The 18,656-nt window shown below is 65.0% G+C and overlaps 4 protein-coding genes across 6 annotated transcripts; 2 read left to right on the top strand and 2 right to left on the bottom strand.

The window, feature by feature from the left end:
- Positions 1 to 20: 20 nt before the first annotated feature.
- Positions 21 to 8,982, bottom strand: CHLRE_01g031800v5 (uncharacterized protein). Its single transcript, XM_043058651.1, has 18 exons — positions 8,763 to 8,982; positions 8,486 to 8,550; positions 8,164 to 8,285; positions 7,953 to 7,984; positions 7,618 to 7,709; positions 6,202 to 7,429; positions 5,371 to 5,887; positions 4,678 to 5,162; positions 4,229 to 4,294; positions 3,954 to 4,047; positions 3,652 to 3,788; positions 3,074 to 3,178; positions 2,725 to 2,878; positions 2,249 to 2,399; positions 1,877 to 1,990; positions 1,493 to 1,571; positions 1,047 to 1,316; positions 21 to 747 (listed from the first exon to the last, which is right to left on the bottom strand). Exons 1-18 carry the CDS (start codon positions 8,865 to 8,867, stop codon positions 484 to 486), a joined length of 4,080 nt encoding a protein of 1,359 aa, XP_042928565.1. The 5' UTR covers positions 8,868 to 8,982; the 3' UTR covers positions 21 to 483.
- Positions 8,983 to 9,082: 100 nt separating this feature from the next.
- CHLRE_01g031750v5 (uncharacterized protein) lies at positions 9,083 to 12,671 on the top strand. Its single transcript, XM_043058650.1, has 6 exons — positions 9,083 to 9,530; positions 9,679 to 9,809; positions 10,005 to 10,966; positions 11,370 to 11,565; positions 11,780 to 11,959; positions 12,214 to 12,671. The coding sequence occupies exons 1-6, from the start codon at positions 9,269 to 9,271 to the stop codon at positions 12,292 to 12,294; spliced, it is 1,812 nt and encodes a 603-aa protein (XP_042928564.1). The 5' UTR covers positions 9,083 to 9,268; the 3' UTR covers positions 12,295 to 12,671.
- A 39-nt stretch (positions 12,672 to 12,710) lies between these two features.
- On the bottom strand, positions 12,711 to 14,232 carry CHLRE_01g031726v5 (uncharacterized protein). Its single transcript, XM_043058649.1, has one exon. The coding sequence runs from the start codon at positions 14,055 to 14,057 to the stop codon at positions 13,788 to 13,790; it is 270 nt and encodes an 89-aa protein (XP_042928563.1). The 5' UTR covers positions 14,058 to 14,232; the 3' UTR covers positions 12,711 to 13,787.
- Positions 14,233 to 14,432: 200 nt separating this feature from the next.
- CHLRE_01g031700v5 (uncharacterized protein) lies at positions 14,433 to 18,648 on the top strand. Of its 3 annotated transcripts, XM_043058646.1 has the most exons (10): positions 14,433 to 14,682; positions 14,795 to 14,879; positions 15,270 to 15,423; positions 15,662 to 15,702; positions 16,035 to 16,066; positions 16,250 to 16,300; positions 16,654 to 16,753; positions 17,258 to 17,446; positions 17,659 to 17,733; positions 17,955 to 18,648. In XM_043058646.1, exons 1-10 carry the CDS (start codon positions 14,481 to 14,483, stop codon positions 18,127 to 18,129), a joined length of 1,104 nt encoding a protein of 367 aa, XP_042928561.1. In that variant the 5' UTR covers positions 14,433 to 14,480; the 3' UTR covers positions 18,130 to 18,648. The 3 variants fall into 3 exon arrangements, with proteins under 3 accessions (XP_042928561.1, XP_042928560.1, XP_042928562.1); XM_043058647.1 differs by lacking the exon at positions 16,250 to 16,300; XM_043058648.1 differs by lacking the exon at positions 16,250 to 16,300 and having other exon boundaries at positions 17,955 to 18,348.
- Positions 18,649 to 18,656: the final 8 nt, after the last annotated feature.

Here is an 18,656-nt window from a genome sequence, read left to right as displayed (position 1 = left end):
GAGTCTCGATCTCAAACCCAGAGGCTAAATGCACGTTCGGCCCATGCCCGAGCACACCCCGACCCGGCCACTCGGCCAGTCCCCATCCCCCTGCCCGCCGACCACGACCCCGGCGAGCCCGCGTGACAGGCATGCCCATTGCCTTAGCTCCCATCCCGCCGACAGCAAACTCGGCCATTCGACACGCCCCCGGGATGACGTACAGGGTTTCCGCAGTGGGTTATGCTGGCTGAGTCAGGAGCAAGTCTCCTGCCACGAGTACTCAGTGCCCCGGGCCCCTAGCATTGCCAACAGACCTTGCCCCAAGCCACCCAGACTGCCACTAACGGCGCTGGAAAGGGCGCTTCGATACCACGAACATATTAGGTCTCTCGATGAACTCCTCCACTTCGCATCCACCCGTGCACTCGGGTTGTGCACCCGTGCCTGCGCCTGATGTTGCAGCCCAGCTCATCGCCATCACAACCACCACCATCTCAACCGCTACCCAGCCCCACCACCCAGCCCCATAGCCGCACTCAGCGCCGCCGCGCACTGCGGCTGCGCCGCGCCCGTCGCCCCCGTCAGCCCCTGCAGCTCCCCAACCGCCGCCACCAGCGCCGCCTGCTGCCGCCCGTACTCTGCCGTGTTGCCTGCCCCCAGTGCCTGCACCGCCAGCATGCGGCGCGCCTCCACCGCCCGGCCCCACAGCTCGCAGGCGGTGGGCGGCCGCTGCCGCGCTGCGCCCTCCAGCGAGCTGGCAATGCCCTGTGCGTGTGTGGGCGTGTGGGGGCGTGTGGGGGCGTGTGGGTGCATGGGTGTGGGTGGGAGCAAAGCGCATGCCGGCAATGCGCGCGTGAAGAATGCGGGGGAAGTGCGGCGGAAACCGGTTATGTGATTGCCCGAGCCGAGAGCAATGAACAATGTAAGACATGGCGCAGGTTGGAGATGGAGGGGTGTGAGCGTGTGGCTCGATACACGCACACATACGCACACAGTTTGCTTGAACAGGCTCCTCCTGCACAATGACGACCCCTTTCCAGACAACCGCACCCGCACACACGCACCTGCAAGGCCTCGCGAGCACTTAGCGGCACATCAGGCGGCACCTGGCCACCCCTCCCGTGCTCCTTTGCCTTTGCCTTCTTCTTCGTTTTCTTCCTCGCCTGCTCCCCAGCCTCCGCCTGCTCTCTCTGCTCCTCGCCCTCCTCCTCGCCCTCCTCCGACTGCCTGCCGTACGCCTGCAGGCTGAGGGCTGTGGGTCGCCGCCCCGCCTGCAGCCCCTCCAACTGCTGGTGCAGCAGCACGGCGGACACTGAGAAGTGCATCACCGCCTCCTGCAAAGAGGGCGGTGGAGGTGGAGGCGGACATGGAGGGCGGGGGAAAGAGAGGCAGACGGAATGAGAGGAGAGGTGGAGGGCGGGGGAGGGCGGTCTCCACATGGAAAGGGGCTCATATGCACACAAGCCCACACAAGTTCCCTTCTCCCGCTGTCCCAAGCACGCATGCGCACCTGGCCCCTGCCGACCTCCTGCAGCACACGGCCCCACTCGGCCTGTAGCCAGGGGTCCTCGGGGTCCGAGCTCTGCACCCTGTGCGTGGAGGGGGTTGGCGTAGGCGCGGCGGTGATTGTACACTAGCATCAGCGGTGGCGGTGCGGTGCGGTGCAGTGTGGTGCGGTGCGGGGGCAGGTAGAGACATGTGGACAGTTGCATGTCTAACGGGCTGTGGGCCACGGTGCATGGCGACGACGGTGGGCTGAAGCAACAAAGCAAACGCTCCGAGTCCGCGTTTCCCTACACCCAAAGCACATCTTCATTGTGCAGCACAAGCACTGCAGTGCCACAAGTACGCCCCGTGTCAGGGGCGCGTGTCTGTGGGTAGGTAGGTGCCTCACATGTGCATCAGGTGCAGGTGCGGCGGCGTTGAGCCGACCTGGTCCGCAGCGCTCAGAGCCATGGTGGCGGCGGCGCGGCGGCAGTGCGGCAGCGACTCCACCCGTCGCAGATACCTGCGTGTTAAAAGCACAAGCGGAAAGGGTCGACTGTCGGACTGTGCATGCGAATGTACAGATACCTGTGTACATAGAGGGCACGTGGCTGTGGCGGTGGCGGTGGTGGCGGTCGCGGCCGTGGCCAGGCATCAGTCCGTGTCAAGCTCCTGAGGACGCCCCACAAACCCCAAATTGCAGCAATTGCGGCCCGAGGCACCGGTACTGTGGTGCTTCACCGTCGCTGTGCATTGACAGCGAATGCTGCCTGCCACACACCTGTAGGCCGCGGCGCGCACCGCGGGGTGCAGCGGGCCGCCGCCGCCGCCGCCAGTGCGGAGGGCGCTGGGGCTGCTGTGCGCCAGGGCCAGGGCGCGGTACAGCGGCGCGCGCGCCTCCAGACAGCGCAGCAGCATCGCGGCAGGCGGGGCTGCACCGGTGGGGACACAAGTTGGGGTAGGGGAGCGGGCGCGGGGGATGGCCAGCCCATTAAGACCCAAGAGTCAAGGAACCGTCGGGACTAAGGGTGCGGGGCGGGGCGATGCCATGGCCGCTTGGCACGGGACATGGAATTCTGACGCGTTGTACATGTGCTTCGGCATTCTGCAGACAGGTGCCTAGGCGGAGTAACAACCCGCTGCACAGCCGGACAGCCCGCACACACACACCAACATGAGCCGATCGGCTGTACCGTATTGCGTCATTGCTTGTTATTGACCAGTAATACCGCAAGCTCGGCCCCCTCAGCCCCTCACCCTTCTTGCGGGCCGCCTCCACCACCACGCCGAACACCTCCCGCGCCACCTCCGCGCCCGAGCCCCCGCCTGCCGCCGCCTCTCGATCCCCCTGCTGCTCGCCCTGGGACCGCCGCACGGCGTCCGCACAGCGGGCCAGTGCGCCCTCCGCCTCCTGGGGCACAAACAGGGCGGAGGCAAGGAGCGAGGTCGGGGGCGTGTGGGCCGGCAGGTGCAGCGACCGCTGCGCGCTGCCCACACACTGCATGCCGTTGCCATACGCCATCCCCACTGACTGTCCCCCGGTAGATCTCTACAAACGATCGCTCCACCCACCCACCCAAACGCCCGCCCGCCCACCGCGCCGCACCTGCGGCCGCCCGGCCGCCGCGTACATGGCCGCGGCCTGCTCCACCATGTCACAGCCCTCCGCGGTCTGGCCCAACTCGGGGCGCAGCAGCAGCAGGCCCCAGCGCTGAGGGGGAGGAGGGCAGGGGAGGGCAAGAGTAGGGAGAGGGGATAGGAGCATTGGGGACAAGCACAGGCGGGGGCAGAGGGGCGGCCAGGGGTGCCAGGAGGAGGGGCTATTTCACACGGGCCCAGCTTAGATGAGCATAAAGCACAAACCCAAGCAAGTGCAAGCATGTTGCCTGGTAAGCGGTTTTATATGTAACCGCGACATACCATGTCAACCTGAGTGGGTCAGGCAGGTTCAATCCACGTCCCGTTATACGGTCAAACTGTCGGTTATGGAGCATAACCGGGGGGTCCCCTCTGGCGCCGATCGAGGTGACTACTAATTACAGGGCACTGCACACGCCGCTGCACACACGCCTTCGCCATCAGCCCCTTCGCCCCCCGCGCTCCCCCGCGCTTAATGGGTTCTCGGTGGGCACAGTTTACTTTGGGATTGGAATGAACGACCCTCCCCCCCCCATGTTCGCCTACCAGGACGGGTGTGGGGTCTCTGGGGCTGGAGCTGTGCAGCACTCGGTAGATGGTGTTTAGCGACTTGACCGCCTCCGCCGCCACGTACTTGCAGCCCAGAGCCGCCTCCAGTTCAGATAGTCCGCCCTCGGGTTGGCCTGTCCGGGCGGGTGGCGGCCTTGATACGGGCGGGTGTGGTGTGAAGGTGGGCCTGGCCGGCTGCAGAGATGGGGTGGTTTGAGTTTGGGAGGGTGGGCGCTGTGGGTGCAGGTGCAGGCGTGCAACGGGCGCCGTCCGCTGCAGGTTGTGTCGCGCTCACGCACCCATGTTAATGAGTGTGACGCCGATCCAGTAGGCTGGCTCGCAGTAGCCCGGCTCAATGGCCCGAGCCCGCCGGAAGTGAGCTAGCGCCGCGGCCTGTGTGGGCGTGGCGGCACATACACAAGTCCCAGACACATACGGCACAGCTTAGTTGGCAGAAATAGGCCACGCACGCACATACAGACAATGGCCTGTCTCAAACCCATTAGGCCAACGCTTTGTCTACGCACCTGGCCACCGTTCAACAGCTATCATTTGAGCACATTGTGCAACGCACCTGGTCGCCCTTGCGGCGCATGAGAATGCCCATGTTGAGCTGCACCTTCGCGGAGTCACCACACACCTGCCGCACATATACACACACAGACACACACACACACACACACACACACACACACACACACACACACACACACACACACACACACACACACATACACACACACACAACCGCCATTGGAGAGGGGGGAAAACGTTGAACCAACCGCCATTGGAGAGGGGGGAGAGAATGCTTGCACGCGCTTTCAAGCATTGTTCAGGTCGCGCTCGCCCATGACTTAGCTAGTGTACAGCAGCTTGCCGCTGCAGCAGTTATACGACACATGCTGCCGCACCGCACCCCACACATGCGCAGGCAGGCAGCAAAGGTGGGCAAGGTAGCTAACGCAAGCCGGCAGCTAAGGCAGACCTAAGGCCATCAGGAAAGGCAGCTAGGGCCGCACGCACCCTATTGGCGGCCTCAAACAGCGCCTCCTCAGTCAGCCAGTCGGCGTTGCGGACCCACGTGCGCCAGCTGTAGCCCGCCAGCGTGCCTGCCATACAGCCGTACACCAGCAGCCGGACCAGAGCGCCCGCCAGCCCCCGGCCCCGTTCTCCGCCCCCGCCCCGGCGGCTACTGCTGGTGGTGGTACTGCCGCGGCTGCTGCTACTGCCGCGAGCCTTGATCCGCGCCGCCGCCTGGCCCTCGCCGGCTACCACCGCCGCTTCGCCGCCGTCTGCATTGCTTGCTGGCGGCGCCACAGCCACACCATCTTGGCCCGCGCCGCTCCCGTCCAGCTCCTCCTCCGCCTCCGCCTCCTCGTCTACGCCAGCCGCCGTGCTACTGCCGCCGCCGCCGCCCTGAACCCAGTCCGCCCAGTGCAGCGCCATGGCCGCAAGCTCCGCCAGCAGCAGGCAGTAGCCGATGGAGGGGAAGTACAGCAGCCGCTCACCTGGGGGAGGCAGCGCGTCAAACACACGAAGGCTTGTCTTTGCGCTTTGTCTTCCGTGTGCTCTATAACACACAGACACGCACGCGCGCAGACATACGCGCACACAAAGACAGACGCATCGACGTCACAAAAGGAGCTGGGATACGGCGGAATAATGCATGTGCCACACAAACCCCACATCCCACCCCACCCACTTGCAGGTTCTCACCAATGAATGTGCCCACGTAGAAGAGCACGTTGGAGGCCGGGAAGTAGGGTCCCACCACCAGACCCGCCACCACCAGCAGCCGCCACCGGGCAGCCCACAGCCGCGCCTGACGCCGCTCCTGCTCCCGCTGCCCCCACCTCCTCGCCTCCTGCTCCTGCGTTTCTTCCCGCGTTTGCCCCCACCTCCCCTCTCGCGCCTTGCCGCCACTGGTGCCGCTCCCAATGCCCGGCCCGCCCGCCACCACCGGCGCGGCCGCCGCCGCAAAGGCGCGCGCCCAGTCTGCCAGCACGCCCCAGGGCGCGGCCGCCACCACCACTGCCAGCAGGTACGCATACAGCGCCCCACTGAGGGCGTTGCGCGGGTCCTGCGGCGCGGCCACCAGCGGCACGCAGGCGAAAGACCAGTCCGCTGACAGGTGCTGCGGCCATAGCAGCAGCCCGGCGTAGCGCGCGTGCAGGTGCGCGGTGGTGAGCAGGCGCTCGGTGTGCGAGGTGGAGAAGGGGATGGGGTTCTCCACCTGGAAGGGGGGGGAAGGGAAGAGGAGGGAAGGAGAGGCAGGGAGGGTTATGTGCCCGAGCCCAACGAGTTACGTTTTGGTGGGTGGACGGTGAGGACAACGGACAGCGGAAAGGGGGCGCGAGCGACGTGGGCGGAGATAATGCGTGCAGCCTTCCAAGGCTACAACATGCCCTGCATATCTCCAATGCCTTTGCCATCGCCTCCCCCCGTCCTTTGATCCGTGTGACACCCGTGCGCCCTGCAGCCCCTTGGTTCCTTCAGTTGGAGTGGGAGTGAAATACCCTCGCCCCACCTTCCACCAACACCTCGCACCTTCCTGTAGATCCGCACCAGCTGGTCCACCGCCACCGCACTGCGCATCTTGACATAGCCCACCCCCGCCGCCACCAGCACGCACAGCCGCAGCCACTTGGGCTCCTCCGCCGCCGCCCACACCGCCGCCCGCACCAGGCGCCATAGCAGCGTCGGCTGCACGCCCCGAGCGTCTGCAGCAGCGCCGCTTCCCGCCCGCTCCGCCACTTTCTCCTCCGCCTTCTCCTCCGCCTTCTCTCCGGAGTGCTCCTGCCCCGTGTGCCCCGTCTGCCGCTGCCCAGGCGGCGGCGCCGCACCCCCCGGCAACCGCACCACCAGCGGCACCAGCACCGCATCCGCCGCCAGCATCAACCCCAGCACCGTGATGCCAATCTCCTTGGCCAGAGCCGCCGCCAGCGCCAGGCAAACCGCCGCCGCCACACCGCCCCAGTGCGCTAGCGCCTCCACCACAGCCGCCCTGTGGCGCGCCCCCGCGCTCCCTCTCCCACGCCCGGCCTCGCTGCCACTGCTCCTCCCAGCCGCTGCCGCCGCCGCCAGCCGCGCCGCCGCCGCCCGCTCCGCCGCCGCCAGGTAGATCATGACGGCGGGAATGGACAGCGCCGCGCATATGAGCTCCGCCTGCCCCACCACGCCCGCCACCGCCTCCGTGTGGACGGGGTGCGTGGCGAACGCCAGGCCGGCGAACCAGGCCGGCACGTGCAGCTGCACCAGCGGCCGGCGCAGCAGCAGGGATCCTAAACATGATGACGATGTGGAGGGTGGTTCGTGTGAGGCTGAGGCTGAGGCTGCAAAGCCGGGGCTGCGGCGGTCGCTGCCTCGCAGCCAGGGCGCCACCACGGCGCCGGAAAGGGCATAGCGGCGGGCGCCGGAAGCACCGGCCGTTTGACACGGCGCCGAACCCGTCCGTCCTGGAGACGGGAGTGACGCGTGTGTAGTGGCCCCTGCTACTGCTGCTGCTACTGCTGCTCCTGAGACGGCTGGCGCCGGGCCTGACGCGCGCTTGCGCAGCCCCGGCTTGGAGGGCCCCCGGGCACCGCCGGCGCTGGGTCTGCCTGCTGCTGCCTCCACAGGGTCAGCCGGCACCGGCGCCTCCGCGCCCGGGTGCGTAGCCGCGCCGGCCTCCGCTGCGCCTCTCCCCGACTGGGACGCCGCGGGTGTCGGCTGCTGCCGCACCAGCAGCACCAGCGGGGTGGGGCTCCAGCGCCGCAGCAGCAGGAAGTAGCTCAGCCTGGCGCCACATGGTGCCGCGCAAGAAGATGCGCGTGAGGGGAAGAGCGGGGTCAGACAGGGCATGCAGGTAAGCGCCCCACCCCCATTGCTTGGGCTTGTGCGTGTGATAAACCGCATTCTGGGTCTCGGTTTGTTCAAAATGGGTTTCGACTTTGCACGCACACTCCCACCCCCGCTCGCACCTACCTGCACACCAGGGCGCTCACCAGCGCATGCCACACCACGTTGCAGCAGTGGAACAGCAGGGGGTCCAGACCGCGTTTGGCGGCCTCGTTCTCCTGCGCACATGTTATTGGGTGCTTTTGAGCGGTGCTTGAGGTGTGGATTGGCGGGGTTGTGAGGGACATACGGTGGCGGCAGCTCTGGCCCCGGTCCCAGCACTTCGTGCGCTGCACTGGGGCGCACATATGCATGCCGATAGGAGCCAATACCACGCAGGGCCCAGGGCCCATCGCGCGACGCCTCCTCAGTCCCTTTGTTGCTATTGCTGCTACAGCTGTATACGGGGGGCCCGGCATCACCTCATTAGGCAGCAGCGTGCGAGACCGGTAGGCTGCGCGGCGGGCGGCGGGCGGCGGGCGGCGGGCAGCAGCATGCTATGTAGGGGATAGCGAGCCGGGAATAACGAGTGGTGCCAGCCAGTGCGCTCATCTGCACAGCAACCCCGCTGCCCGACACGTGTGTGACTGATGCAGCCACCGCCACCGCCTCGCCGTCCCCTGCACGACTCACCCAGCACCGCAGCCCGCCAGCGCTGCGGCAGTGCCGACCACGCCTGGCGGGTCAGCCGGAAGCTGAGCACCGTCAGCGGCCGGAACGACTTGTGGCTCTGCTCCGAGGCGATGCGCTGGCCCCTACCGGTACACAGCAGGCACGTGTTGGTTTGTGCGAGCAATCCCACTGCCGACGTATATTTTATATATGTATGCGGACATGGATGCACAGCGGCATGCTGCTGGTGCGGCTGGGCGTCTGGGCATCATGCACGGGAAATATCCGCCCTGCCCTGCCCCGCCCAGTCCCAGGCCGCCCCGGCACACACACGCCGACGCACCAGAAGTCGTGCTGCAGCAGGCCCCACAGCGGATTGCTGTCCTGCGTCACGTCACCGTTGTAGACCTGCAGGACATCATCCATGCACAGGGAGGCGGCCGACCCCTCGGCGCCAGCGCACTGCCTGGATCCCGGCTAGAACTCGCCCTAGCCCAGTCCGGTGCGCCTTCTGGAACCCGCCGTGCGTGCCCAGGCCTGCTGCGTGCCCCGGTCAAACCCCACCAGCGCCCTTCCAAGTGTGTAGCAGCATCCCATGTAGTCGTGCGCGCAAACCTCACCACCGCGAAGCTGTCGTCAAAGGTGAAATTGGCGGGGACGGTGTTGAGGTAGACCAGGGCGCCAACCAGTGCGCATACCAGCGCGCCAGCTGTTTCAGCCTTCATGTCTTGTTTACAGGTCTACTGTACAGCGTGGTAAGGCCACAGGAGCCTCAGCGAACTCTCCGAGAACCATCCAGGCTCGTTTGACGCATTCTTCTGGTTTCACGTTGTTGCTAGATAGAAACATTTGCAAGTCATGGCAGAGCGACTAGTGGCGCTGGTATTAGCGTGCTTGGAATTGGTTTGCATGTTGCACCGCTTGCCGATGCCGTCCAGAACCTGCAACTCTAAAGGCAAACCTGATGAAGTTTTGGTTCTATTGTGTTTGAACCTGATACAGCACTAGTTGGTTCTTCTACGGCGCTGCAAAAAGCCCCGACGCTTGGGCTCCCACTTTTCCAACCAATTTGCACCCCTGACAATATCAACGCAATCTTTCATCGTATTTTATTCAAACTGTGTTGATGTCCTGGGCCGCCGTCGCCGGGCGGCAGTCGGCCGCGCCGGCGCCTGTAGACGCGCCAGCGCCGACAGCCGAGGAGCGTGTTGCTGTGGTCGACGCAAATGCTCTTATCAGTGGATTGCGTCTTGAGAACCTCGCGGACCGCTTCTGCACAATTCCCGAGGTTCTTGCCGAGGTCCGCGACAAGCAGGCTCGTACGTTCTTGTCGACGCTACCCTTTTCATTGGATGTCCGCGAGCCGGAGGAGGAGTCTCTGAAAGCGGGTGCGTCGACCGGGCGTTCTCGCAGACCAAAGCCCTTGCCCTGCACGAGGTGCTTGGCGGCTTGTTTCCCGGCTTTCCCCGCGACACCCCGCGCCTTGCCGGCCTGGCGGCAGCGCCCGACTGACGCCCCCCTGACGTTGCATCGCAGTGCAACGGTTCGCGCGTGAGACCGGCGACATCCACTCGCTATCGACGGTGGACGTGAAGCTGCTGGCGCTGGCGCACTCTCTGGAGGTGGCCGCCAACGGCCAGGCCAACCTGCGCGAGCACCCCGTGCAGGTGCGCGTGTGTGTGCGGGTGTGTTTGGCGTCTACGCGACCGTTTCTCTTTCAATGCTCCACGCGCAAGGACTGTGCGACGGACGATAGGCTGGCTCGGTACACGGTTCATGGTGTGCCCGTGGCCAGCAACTTCCAGCACACCATCACTTCTTCATCCCACGCCACGCCGCACACCTGTCTACCCTGTCCCCAGGTCCGCACCCGCCAGAAGCACAAGTCGCGGCCACGGCAGCTGCCGGGCTGGGGCACCGTGCCCAACCCGGAGGACTGGAAGGTGGTGGATGAGGCGCCGGAGGACATGCTCACGAACGCCACCGGCCCCGACCAGAGCCGCATCATCGCCGCCGTGCAGTCTCTCACACTGGACGGAGCCGTCGAGGCGCCGCCGGCGCTCCCGCCGCCGCCGGCGCTGACCACCTCGACAGCGCCGCCGGCCGCGGGCTCGTTCGGCGCCGCAGTTGCTGCCGCCGCGGCGGCGGGCGGCGCTGGCGCGGCGGCGGCGGCGCCGGCGTTGGTGCCGCCGCCAGCTCAGCCCTCGGCGTCACAGGCGGTGCAGCAGGCGCCGGCTCAAGGGGAGCCGGTGACCTCGGGCCACGGCGAGGACGACGACGAGGAGGATGAGGATGAGGATGACGAGGATGACGGCTGGTGCACTGCGGCCAAGAGCCGCAACGCGGCGCGGCGCAAGTCGCGGAAAGAGCGGCGACACGCGGCCTGGCTAGAGGCCCAGCAGCAGCAACAAGCGAAGCAGCCGCCGCAAGCCGGCGCCGCGGCGCCAGCGCCGGCAGCAGCAGCAGCAGAGGGGGCGCCGCCAGCGGCGGAGGGCGCCGAGGGCGAGTCGGAGGGCGAGGACGAGGAGGTTGAGATGGAGGAGCACGAGGGTGTGGAGCTGGTGACCGACGATGGGGAAGATGAGGGCGAGGAGGGCGAGGGCGAGGGCGAGGGCGAGGAAGGTGCGCCCAGCGAGGCGGGCACGGCGGCAACCACCGCCGCCACCACCACGACGGCGGCGGCGGGCGGCCTGGAGTTGGTTGACGAGCTGCTGCCCAACACCACCTCCAACGTGTTCACGGTGACGGCGGACTTCGCGATGCAGAACGTGATGCTGCAGATGGGGCTGCGGCTGGTGACGCGCGACGGCAAGCAAATCACCAGGTGCGGGGGCAGGGAGCCGGGAGCAGTGGCGGGCAAGGGGGCGGGCGGGTGGACAGGGCGGCCCGGGGGCGGGCTAGGACGGGGAGAAGCTGATGGCCGAGCGGGACGGGGTATTGGTGGCCAAGGCCGTGGCAAAAGTGGACAGGGGCTGGTAGGGGTACGCAGGTGGTGCAGACGCTGCAAACCGGCGCGCGGCGGTTCGTGCAGCGGAGGAAACCGGGCAGGGCGTCTGCTCTTTAACCCATCCACAGTCATCTCGGCCACAGTCCTTGACTCGCCCAGGCGCAACTTGAGCCCCACAGCACGCTCCTGCATCCACATGTCTCGCCCGCCCTCCCATCCGCCCTTGCGCGCCAAGCCCCTTACTACGCAACCTTCCCATGCCCGCCTGCCCGCCACGCAGGGTGAGCCGCTGGGCGCTCCGCTGCAGCGCCTGCTACTTCGTGACCAAGGAGGCGGGGCGGCTGTTCTGCCCGCGGTGCGGCAACATGACCATGGACAAGGTGGAGGTGACGGTGGGCCCCGGCGGCGCCGAGTTCTTCGGCGTGCGCAAGAAGTTCATCCTGCGCGGCACCCGCTACTCGCTGCCCAAGCCCAAGGTGCGTGCGTCTCTGCCTGTGCCGAATGGAATCGAGGGGCGCGTCATCGACACAGCAGCGCTCCCCGGCTCCCGCCCCCGGCATAGCATGTAGGAATCCCGTTCCTGCAGGCTGGCGGCACCTTGTCCACCCGGCGCCATAAGTCTGCTGCAACACAGCTACTCCAACCCACCGCTCACTGACGCCACGTACCGTATCCCCTGTCCACACGCAGGGCGGGCGCCTGGCCGTGCGCAACCCAATCCTGCGCGAGGACGTGCTTCTGGCGCGGCAGGCCGGCAACCGCCGTGGCGGCAACAAGCCGCAGGCGGCGGGCGAGCTGGACCCCTTCGCCCCAGAGTACGGCACGGAGACGTGGCACCAGGCGGGCGGCGGCCGCGGCGGCGGCAAGGGGGTGAGCAGGGAGCCTGGGGCTGGGATGGGAAGCTTGGAGACTCGGGGAGAGGGATAGAGGGAGGGCGGGAAGAGGAGGGCGGGAAGGTTGGGCAGAGGATTGAGGCTGCGTATAAGCGCATGCGCGGGCGCCGCTGCCATGTAGTTATGGCGGAACCTTCCTTGTGTGGCTGCTTGCCTGGCCTGCTGATGCCTGCTGATGCCTGCTGATGCCCCTGCTGACGCCCGGTCCGCCTACCTCCCTTCTTGCCACAGTTGCCGCGGCAGCTTCACCTGACCTCGTGGAAGAACAACCCCAACGAGGTCAAGGCGCAGCGCAAGAGCCGCCGGAAGTAGTGAGGCGAGGCGGGAGCTTGGAGGTGCTCGCGCGCTATCTGTGGGCGAGACGCGGTCGCTGCGCAGGGGAAGGAGATGGGAGCGCTGGGGATCTGAGCGCAGCGGCGAAGGATGACATGAGTTTGGAGTTGGCTAGTGCTTGTACGTGTGGTGAATTGGTGGTTGTGGTGGTTGTGGTGGTAGGGCAGTGGTGATGAACAGGGCTGTGTCTTTGTCGTGGTCGTGACGCGTGGTCGGGCAGCATTTACAGCGCGTCACCAGATGCGTGCGCATTGCGCATCTCTGTAATCACGGACATGGCAGTCCTTCCTGCGATCAGGAGTGTAGAAGCACTTCTTGGTATTCCCGGCAAAGCAGGAATGTAAACATCCAAGCAAGGTCAACACTCTCGGCACCCTGTCATGCACCCATCGGCCATCCCTAGTTGGTACAGCAACCAACACCCGCACGGAGTAACGCCACTGGGTTGACGCTTCACATGCCCGTTACCTACCGCTGCCTGCCAGCGAGCACGGGAGCAGCCGCTGTATCATCACTTAGTACTCAGTAGCCAAAGCTGCCGCATCAACAGCTTATGCAGCCAGGTTCCTTACTTGTATCAGTATGGGTGCCCGACATGTCCAAAGCGACCATTACTGGCGCAGTCTGCACACCTACACACAGGGGGGGGGGGTAGGAAACAAAGTGCCAGACCCCATGCCCCGAAATGCCCCGGGCCCCCCCTTGAGGGGACGACCGACCCCCCGACGGACAAAACCTTGTTGTTCAGGGGTTAAAACCCCTCCATTTTATACCAAAGTGGTGTCAATCGACTCCTCTTGACAAGCACTATCACTCCGTGCCATCAGCGGTCCTGTTATGAGACTTCGGTCACGAGCGGGATCCTACACAAGGAAATCCCCTCGACCCACACCACCACGCGCTCAACTCTCTGCCGCGTGACGAATGGACAATGTGCATCGGCAGCCTTGTTAGATGTGAACTCATGCGCACCAGCGCTTCAGAGCCCAGCTGTGTCAGTGCGGATGTGTTGACTGTGGAGACATGTCCCGACATGCCCACGCCCGGACGCGCAACTTAGCCCTCCCACGTTTTGTTCGTGCTTATTACGTCATAGCGTGCACATATAAGCCTCGTACTGCTGCGTTTGGCCCCTAGTTCTGCTTGTGGGGCGCTTCCCGAAATCCGCCAGGATGGGCTCCCGAAACCCGGCGGACCCCCAGGGACGAGGACCGACCCCCCAACTTTGGCGGCCCAGAACTTCCTCACCAGACACCCCCTTAAAAAACTAGACGTAAGTGCATAATGCTCTCCTAAAGCTCTGTAAACCTGAGCATGGGGTAAGAACCTGAGCTTTCTACCCCCCCCCTGACCTAGCAAACCCCTACAATCGAGCGGCGCTTCGCCGTGGGAAGGCGCTATTGAGCGACGGGTATTATTCAGCCCAGCCCAGCCCAGGTACGTAGACGGCTCTCCGGCCTTCCCTATGCTTACTACACCTCTATACGGGTCGGTTCCGGGTTGCACATCATGTCGGGCGTCACGTCGGGGTCACGCGAGTTGCGGGCCACAATGAAACCGCTGCTGCTGACCGCCTCCACACCGCCCTCTCCTGCACTCCCCCCCCCCCCCACACACAGCGCATATAGCCACGAGTAGGCGTAGCGGATGGTTGCTGCGACTGGCGTTGTGAGGCGCTTCAGAGCCTTGATTGCCGCCGCTGCGGGCAGCAGCCGGCCGGCCGCGTCGGCGCGTCCGTCCATTACCCCTGACGCCTTCAGAAAGCGTGCTAGCTGGAGTGGGCAAACAAACACGTATCACACCCCTTGCACGCCTCTGCAGTCTGCACCCGGCAGGGAGTTGAGCAACGCGTTCTGGGGGTCGGCCCCCGCCGCGAGGTCAGGAGGCAAGAACCGCGGTGAATGTGGCAGTTTACTGTGCCGTCCATTGTGTGTATTTGTGGAGGGCGCGCCGGGAGTTGAGCCCGACATGCTGCAGCGCCGAGCTAAACCCCTGTCCAAATGCAGCAAGTACCATGTAACCTACTGATTGATTACGTGGTTTCACACACGTGTCAGGAGCGTGCCCTGCTGTTGCCGTACCCCATTCCAGACCGGCAACGCCCCCGAGCTGTCCCAGACATACAAGCAAGTCCCCAACAATGGTTTGTTGTTCCAGTTTTAATCATGCTCAGTATGTGGTTATTTGGGGCAGGCTTCGTTGGGGCGCTGATGGTCGCGTGGGCAGCAAGGACGCCCCTACCAGACTGCCCCGGCGTATCGACGGTGATTGTCGACGCGCTTTTCACGACCAACCAGAAGCCCCAGCTGTTTCACAACTGGACAAATGTATACACGCGAACTCTGGAGCTGCCCCCCTTCACGCCCGGTAAATTGATTGCACGCTCGCTGGTGGCGCCCTCAGTCCCGAATTTCTCACAGCAGTCTTGATATCACATATCTCAAATATTGTCCCGCGATCCGGGGTTCTACCAACGCAGTGGCACTCCGCATCAACCTTTCCCCGAGTCATAAGCTGGCGCAGGGTGCAGCGACGATGAACTTCATGCTACGAAGCAACACGAGGTGCGCCGAATACCGTCGGGGAATTGTGCGGGAGGCAGGGAGAAATGTCAGGGGCAGGGGGTTGGTATGCCTGCCCGTGGCGGACACTCTGTCGAACGCAGTTCAAACGGGTTTCTCGCTGGGTTTCTTTCTAGCTGCTCCAGCCTGTTCAAATTTTGTCTTTATCGGAGGGTTGTGCCTTTAGTTCTTCCAAGTGCTACTCCCTCCAGCTCAAGCCGTGAGCGTAAGCCCTCATGAACTTTCCTCGCCCCCAACCCACACAACACCCCCCTGGCCCATCTCACGGTCCCTGCCCCTGCCCCGCCGAAGGAAGGCCCCCAAACCTGCAACTGCCACCTCTTGAACTTCCTGCCCTCCGCCCTGCTCTTGTCCCCCCCCCCCCGCCACCAGTGACTTTGCTGTTCTGGAGCAGCACATCTGCAGGTGCGACTTCTGCGGTTTGGGCCGGCAGCTGCCCCTGGAGCGGCACTCGGTGCTCAGCGTGTTGGACCTGGGCGGCAACTGCGGACTGGCCGCCACTGTGCTGGCGGCTGTGTACCCCAACGTGCGGTGGGGGAGCCCAATGGGGGAGAGAGGGAGGGAGGAGGGAGGCGCGCAGGGGGCGTGGATGGGGTGGGCAGTTGGAGCTGTGCGGCTGGAGATGCGGGTACAGTGACGGGAGGTGGGCGGTCAGCGCGGCCGTGTGGAGCTAGGAGCTGTGTCCGCGCGCAAGTGGTGACCGGCGGTGTGCCTGCATGACTGCGCGCCCCCTGCTGCCGTGTGCTTGCCGGGCGCACCCGCAGGCGCGTGTGGTGACGGTGGAGCCAGGCACCTCCACCTTTCAGTGAGTGCAGCAGGGAGCAGCCGGGGAGGGGTTGTAAATACCAGCCCAAAGTAAACCAAAACCAACGAAAACTGGAGTGCAGGCAGCAGGGGGGGGAGCCGGGGTGGGAGGGGCAGCGTGTGTCCGAGCCTGGCGAAGCCGCGTGCTGGGCCGTGTGGGCTGTCGGCAGCTAGGGTCGGTAGTGCGGCCCGGTGGAAGCCGTGTGCGTGAAAGGGGGGGGGGGCAGGCATTGGAGGGGTGTGCTGCGGCCGACTGTGGCAGGCACCGCTGCTGGTGCTGCCGGCACCCCGCCACCCCAGGCCCACACCAACCCCTGTGTGACCCGCATGCAGGCTCCTAGCCGTCAACACCGCCCACAACCGGCGTGAGTCGGCAGGGGTTACCACGCGTACGCGACTGCTGCACCTGACCTGACATCCTGCCTGACTGCCAACGCATGCCTCACCAGCACACATGCACACACACACACACACATGCACATACACACACATACACACACACACATGCTGTGCTGCCGCCCAATGCCTTTCCATTCCCACGCTTATAGGTGAGCTCGACTACGACCAGCGGGCGGGAATCTGGGAATTAGGCGTGCTGGGTAAACGTTGTTTAGCGCGCCCAGGGTGCGGAGCATGGACGCATACAGGTGCATCGCGGGGTCAGGCCGAATGGTCGCCCGTGGGGTTACAGGCTTATCGCGGGTACGTATGACTACCTGGGTGACGGCAACCACGCGACGCTTGGTAAATTGTTAGGTATCGGTACGTAACTCCGGCGTCGTCTGGGCGGGCTTTCGTTTCGTTTTTTAACACACACATGCAGACACGCACACACATGCACACATACACATGCTGCACGCACACGCACACGCGCACACGCATGTTTCTTCCCTTCACACGCCTCCCGAGTCCCCACGCACCGCTGCTGCTGTCGCTGCTGCTGCCACGCCAGGCATCCAGGCTGTGTACGGCGCGGCCTGGGGCAGCAGCACGCTCATCACCCTCAACGGCCCCATATACGACCACGAGGTCAAGCAGGAAGCCACTGACTGGTGGGGTGGGGCGGGGGTGGTTTGTGGTGGAGCGCTGGGTGGGAGAGGAGGCGGCACTGCTACAGGTGGTTTGCAGGGTGTGTGTGGCGTGTCAGCGGGTATGTGCTCTGGCATGAGTAAACCCACTTCCATGTTCTCTTTACCATTGTAACTATCCCCGCTAGTTCGTGCATTAACTCAGGCATGCCGACAAGCAGATGAGACCTGTCCACTCAATGCTGCACTCATCCACCACTCTCCCACCCCAATGCTGGGCCTTTTTCATTGGGCCCGGGCACATAGCCTCCCCCAGGAGCTGCTGGGAACGCGGTGCATTTCGGGGATACGTACTACTGTCGAGTGCCGCTCCGTTGCCAAAGCATAGGCCACGCTCTCCTCCTCGCTCTGTTGCATTGGGCTAGGTTTAGTTTGGGCTGGTATCCACAAGCCCCGCTCCCGCCCCCCGGCACTTCACTTCATATTTGATACACACCATCCCATGGATGGCTACCCCCCCCCCCCCAGGGCCACGTCTGTGGGCCCCCTGCAGACCGCCGCCGCCTCTGTGTCGGACCTGGTTCCGGCCTGGGCGGTGGACGACCTTCTGGCCAAGTACCACCTGGGGGCTGTGGACGTGCTCAAGGTGGACGTGGAGGGCTCGGAGGCCGTCATGTTCAGGGACAGCAAGAACGTGCAGTGGCTGAGGCGCGTCAAGTGAGTGCGGGCCAGGCTGGAGGCGGAGGCGGATGTGGGGGCGAGTGGCTCGCTGTAAGGGCACACTTGTTAGCGCCACTTAGGCCTTGCTTGTCCTAGATCACAACGCCACTTAGGCCTTGCTTGTCCTAGATCACAACGCCACTTAGGCCTGGACCTCAACATCGGCCTCCAACCGCGGGCAAGCTCGCACCATGAACTCCCCCATGCAGGTGCCTGGTGATCGAGTGGCACCACCGCCACCTCAGCGACAGGCAGTATGAGAAATTCAAGGCCATCATGGACAGGTGGACAATGGGCGCGGGGGTCCGCGGCGGCCGGCGGGCTAGTGCCACAGCTTGACTGGCTGCATCGAGGCGCCGCAAACTGAACGGGGGCAGGCAACAGTGCTGACGGCGCGTGAGTGCGCGCGCACACTCGCCCTCACACACACACGCGCGGGGTCTTTGGGCGGTCTGCTTCCGTTTGTGTTTTGACACACGCGTATGTGGCCACACAACACCCGCAGGTACGGTCTGAAGCCGCTGGGGCGCTTCGGGGAGCATGAGGGATTCTGCAGACCCCAGCCGGCCAGCTTTGGTGGCCGCAGCGGTGGCGGCGGCGGCGGCATCAGCGGCGGTAGTGGCAGCGGTAGTGGCAGCGGTAGTGGCGATGCCTCGACCGACCTTTGGGGTGGCGTCTGAGGCGGCCATGCGCAGCAGGTGGCGGGCCGCCTCAGGCAGGCGGTTTCAGGCGGGGGTGTCCCAAACCCGAGGAGGATACATGCGCACCTGCCCCGGAGGCTCGGACCTGGGGACAACTACTGCATCCGGCCAAGGGACAACTGAAGTGGCCCGTGATGGTAGAGCTCTGCGTTGCGTGATTTGGGGAGCCGGGCGGTGTGCATGTAAGTGCGAAGGTACAGGGCAAGGGGCAAATGCGCGCGTGGGTGCCGGTGACTCGGTGACTGTTAGCGCTTGCGTAGGAGGGGCTGGCCGCATGCCGGCATTCATGACGTGTGCGGTATACATCACATTCTGAGGGGCACGAACGATTCGTTCCAGGTGTGTGGTGCAGCAGTGTCGCTGGGTTGCTCCACTGCGCATTGGACGGCGGAGGTCCCGGCCGCATCTGAGAAGGCCCCCGGCGGCCCAGCCCAATCTTAGTTGTTGGCAGAGGCCGCCGCACCAAACTTGAACCCCCGCCAGCCACAACTAAGTTGCTGTCACAG

The sequence above is a fragment of the Chlamydomonas reinhardtii genome, chromosome 1 (genome assembly GCF_000002595.2).
Source record: "Chlamydomonas reinhardtii strain CC-503 cw92 mt+ chromosome 1, whole genome shotgun sequence".
In the NCBI taxonomy this organism is placed as follows: domain Eukaryota; kingdom Viridiplantae; phylum Chlorophyta; class Chlorophyceae; order Chlamydomonadales; family Chlamydomonadaceae; genus Chlamydomonas; species Chlamydomonas reinhardtii.
The sequence above is the reverse complement of the archived record's forward strand: the minus strand, read 5'-3'. Positions and strand labels throughout refer to the sequence as shown.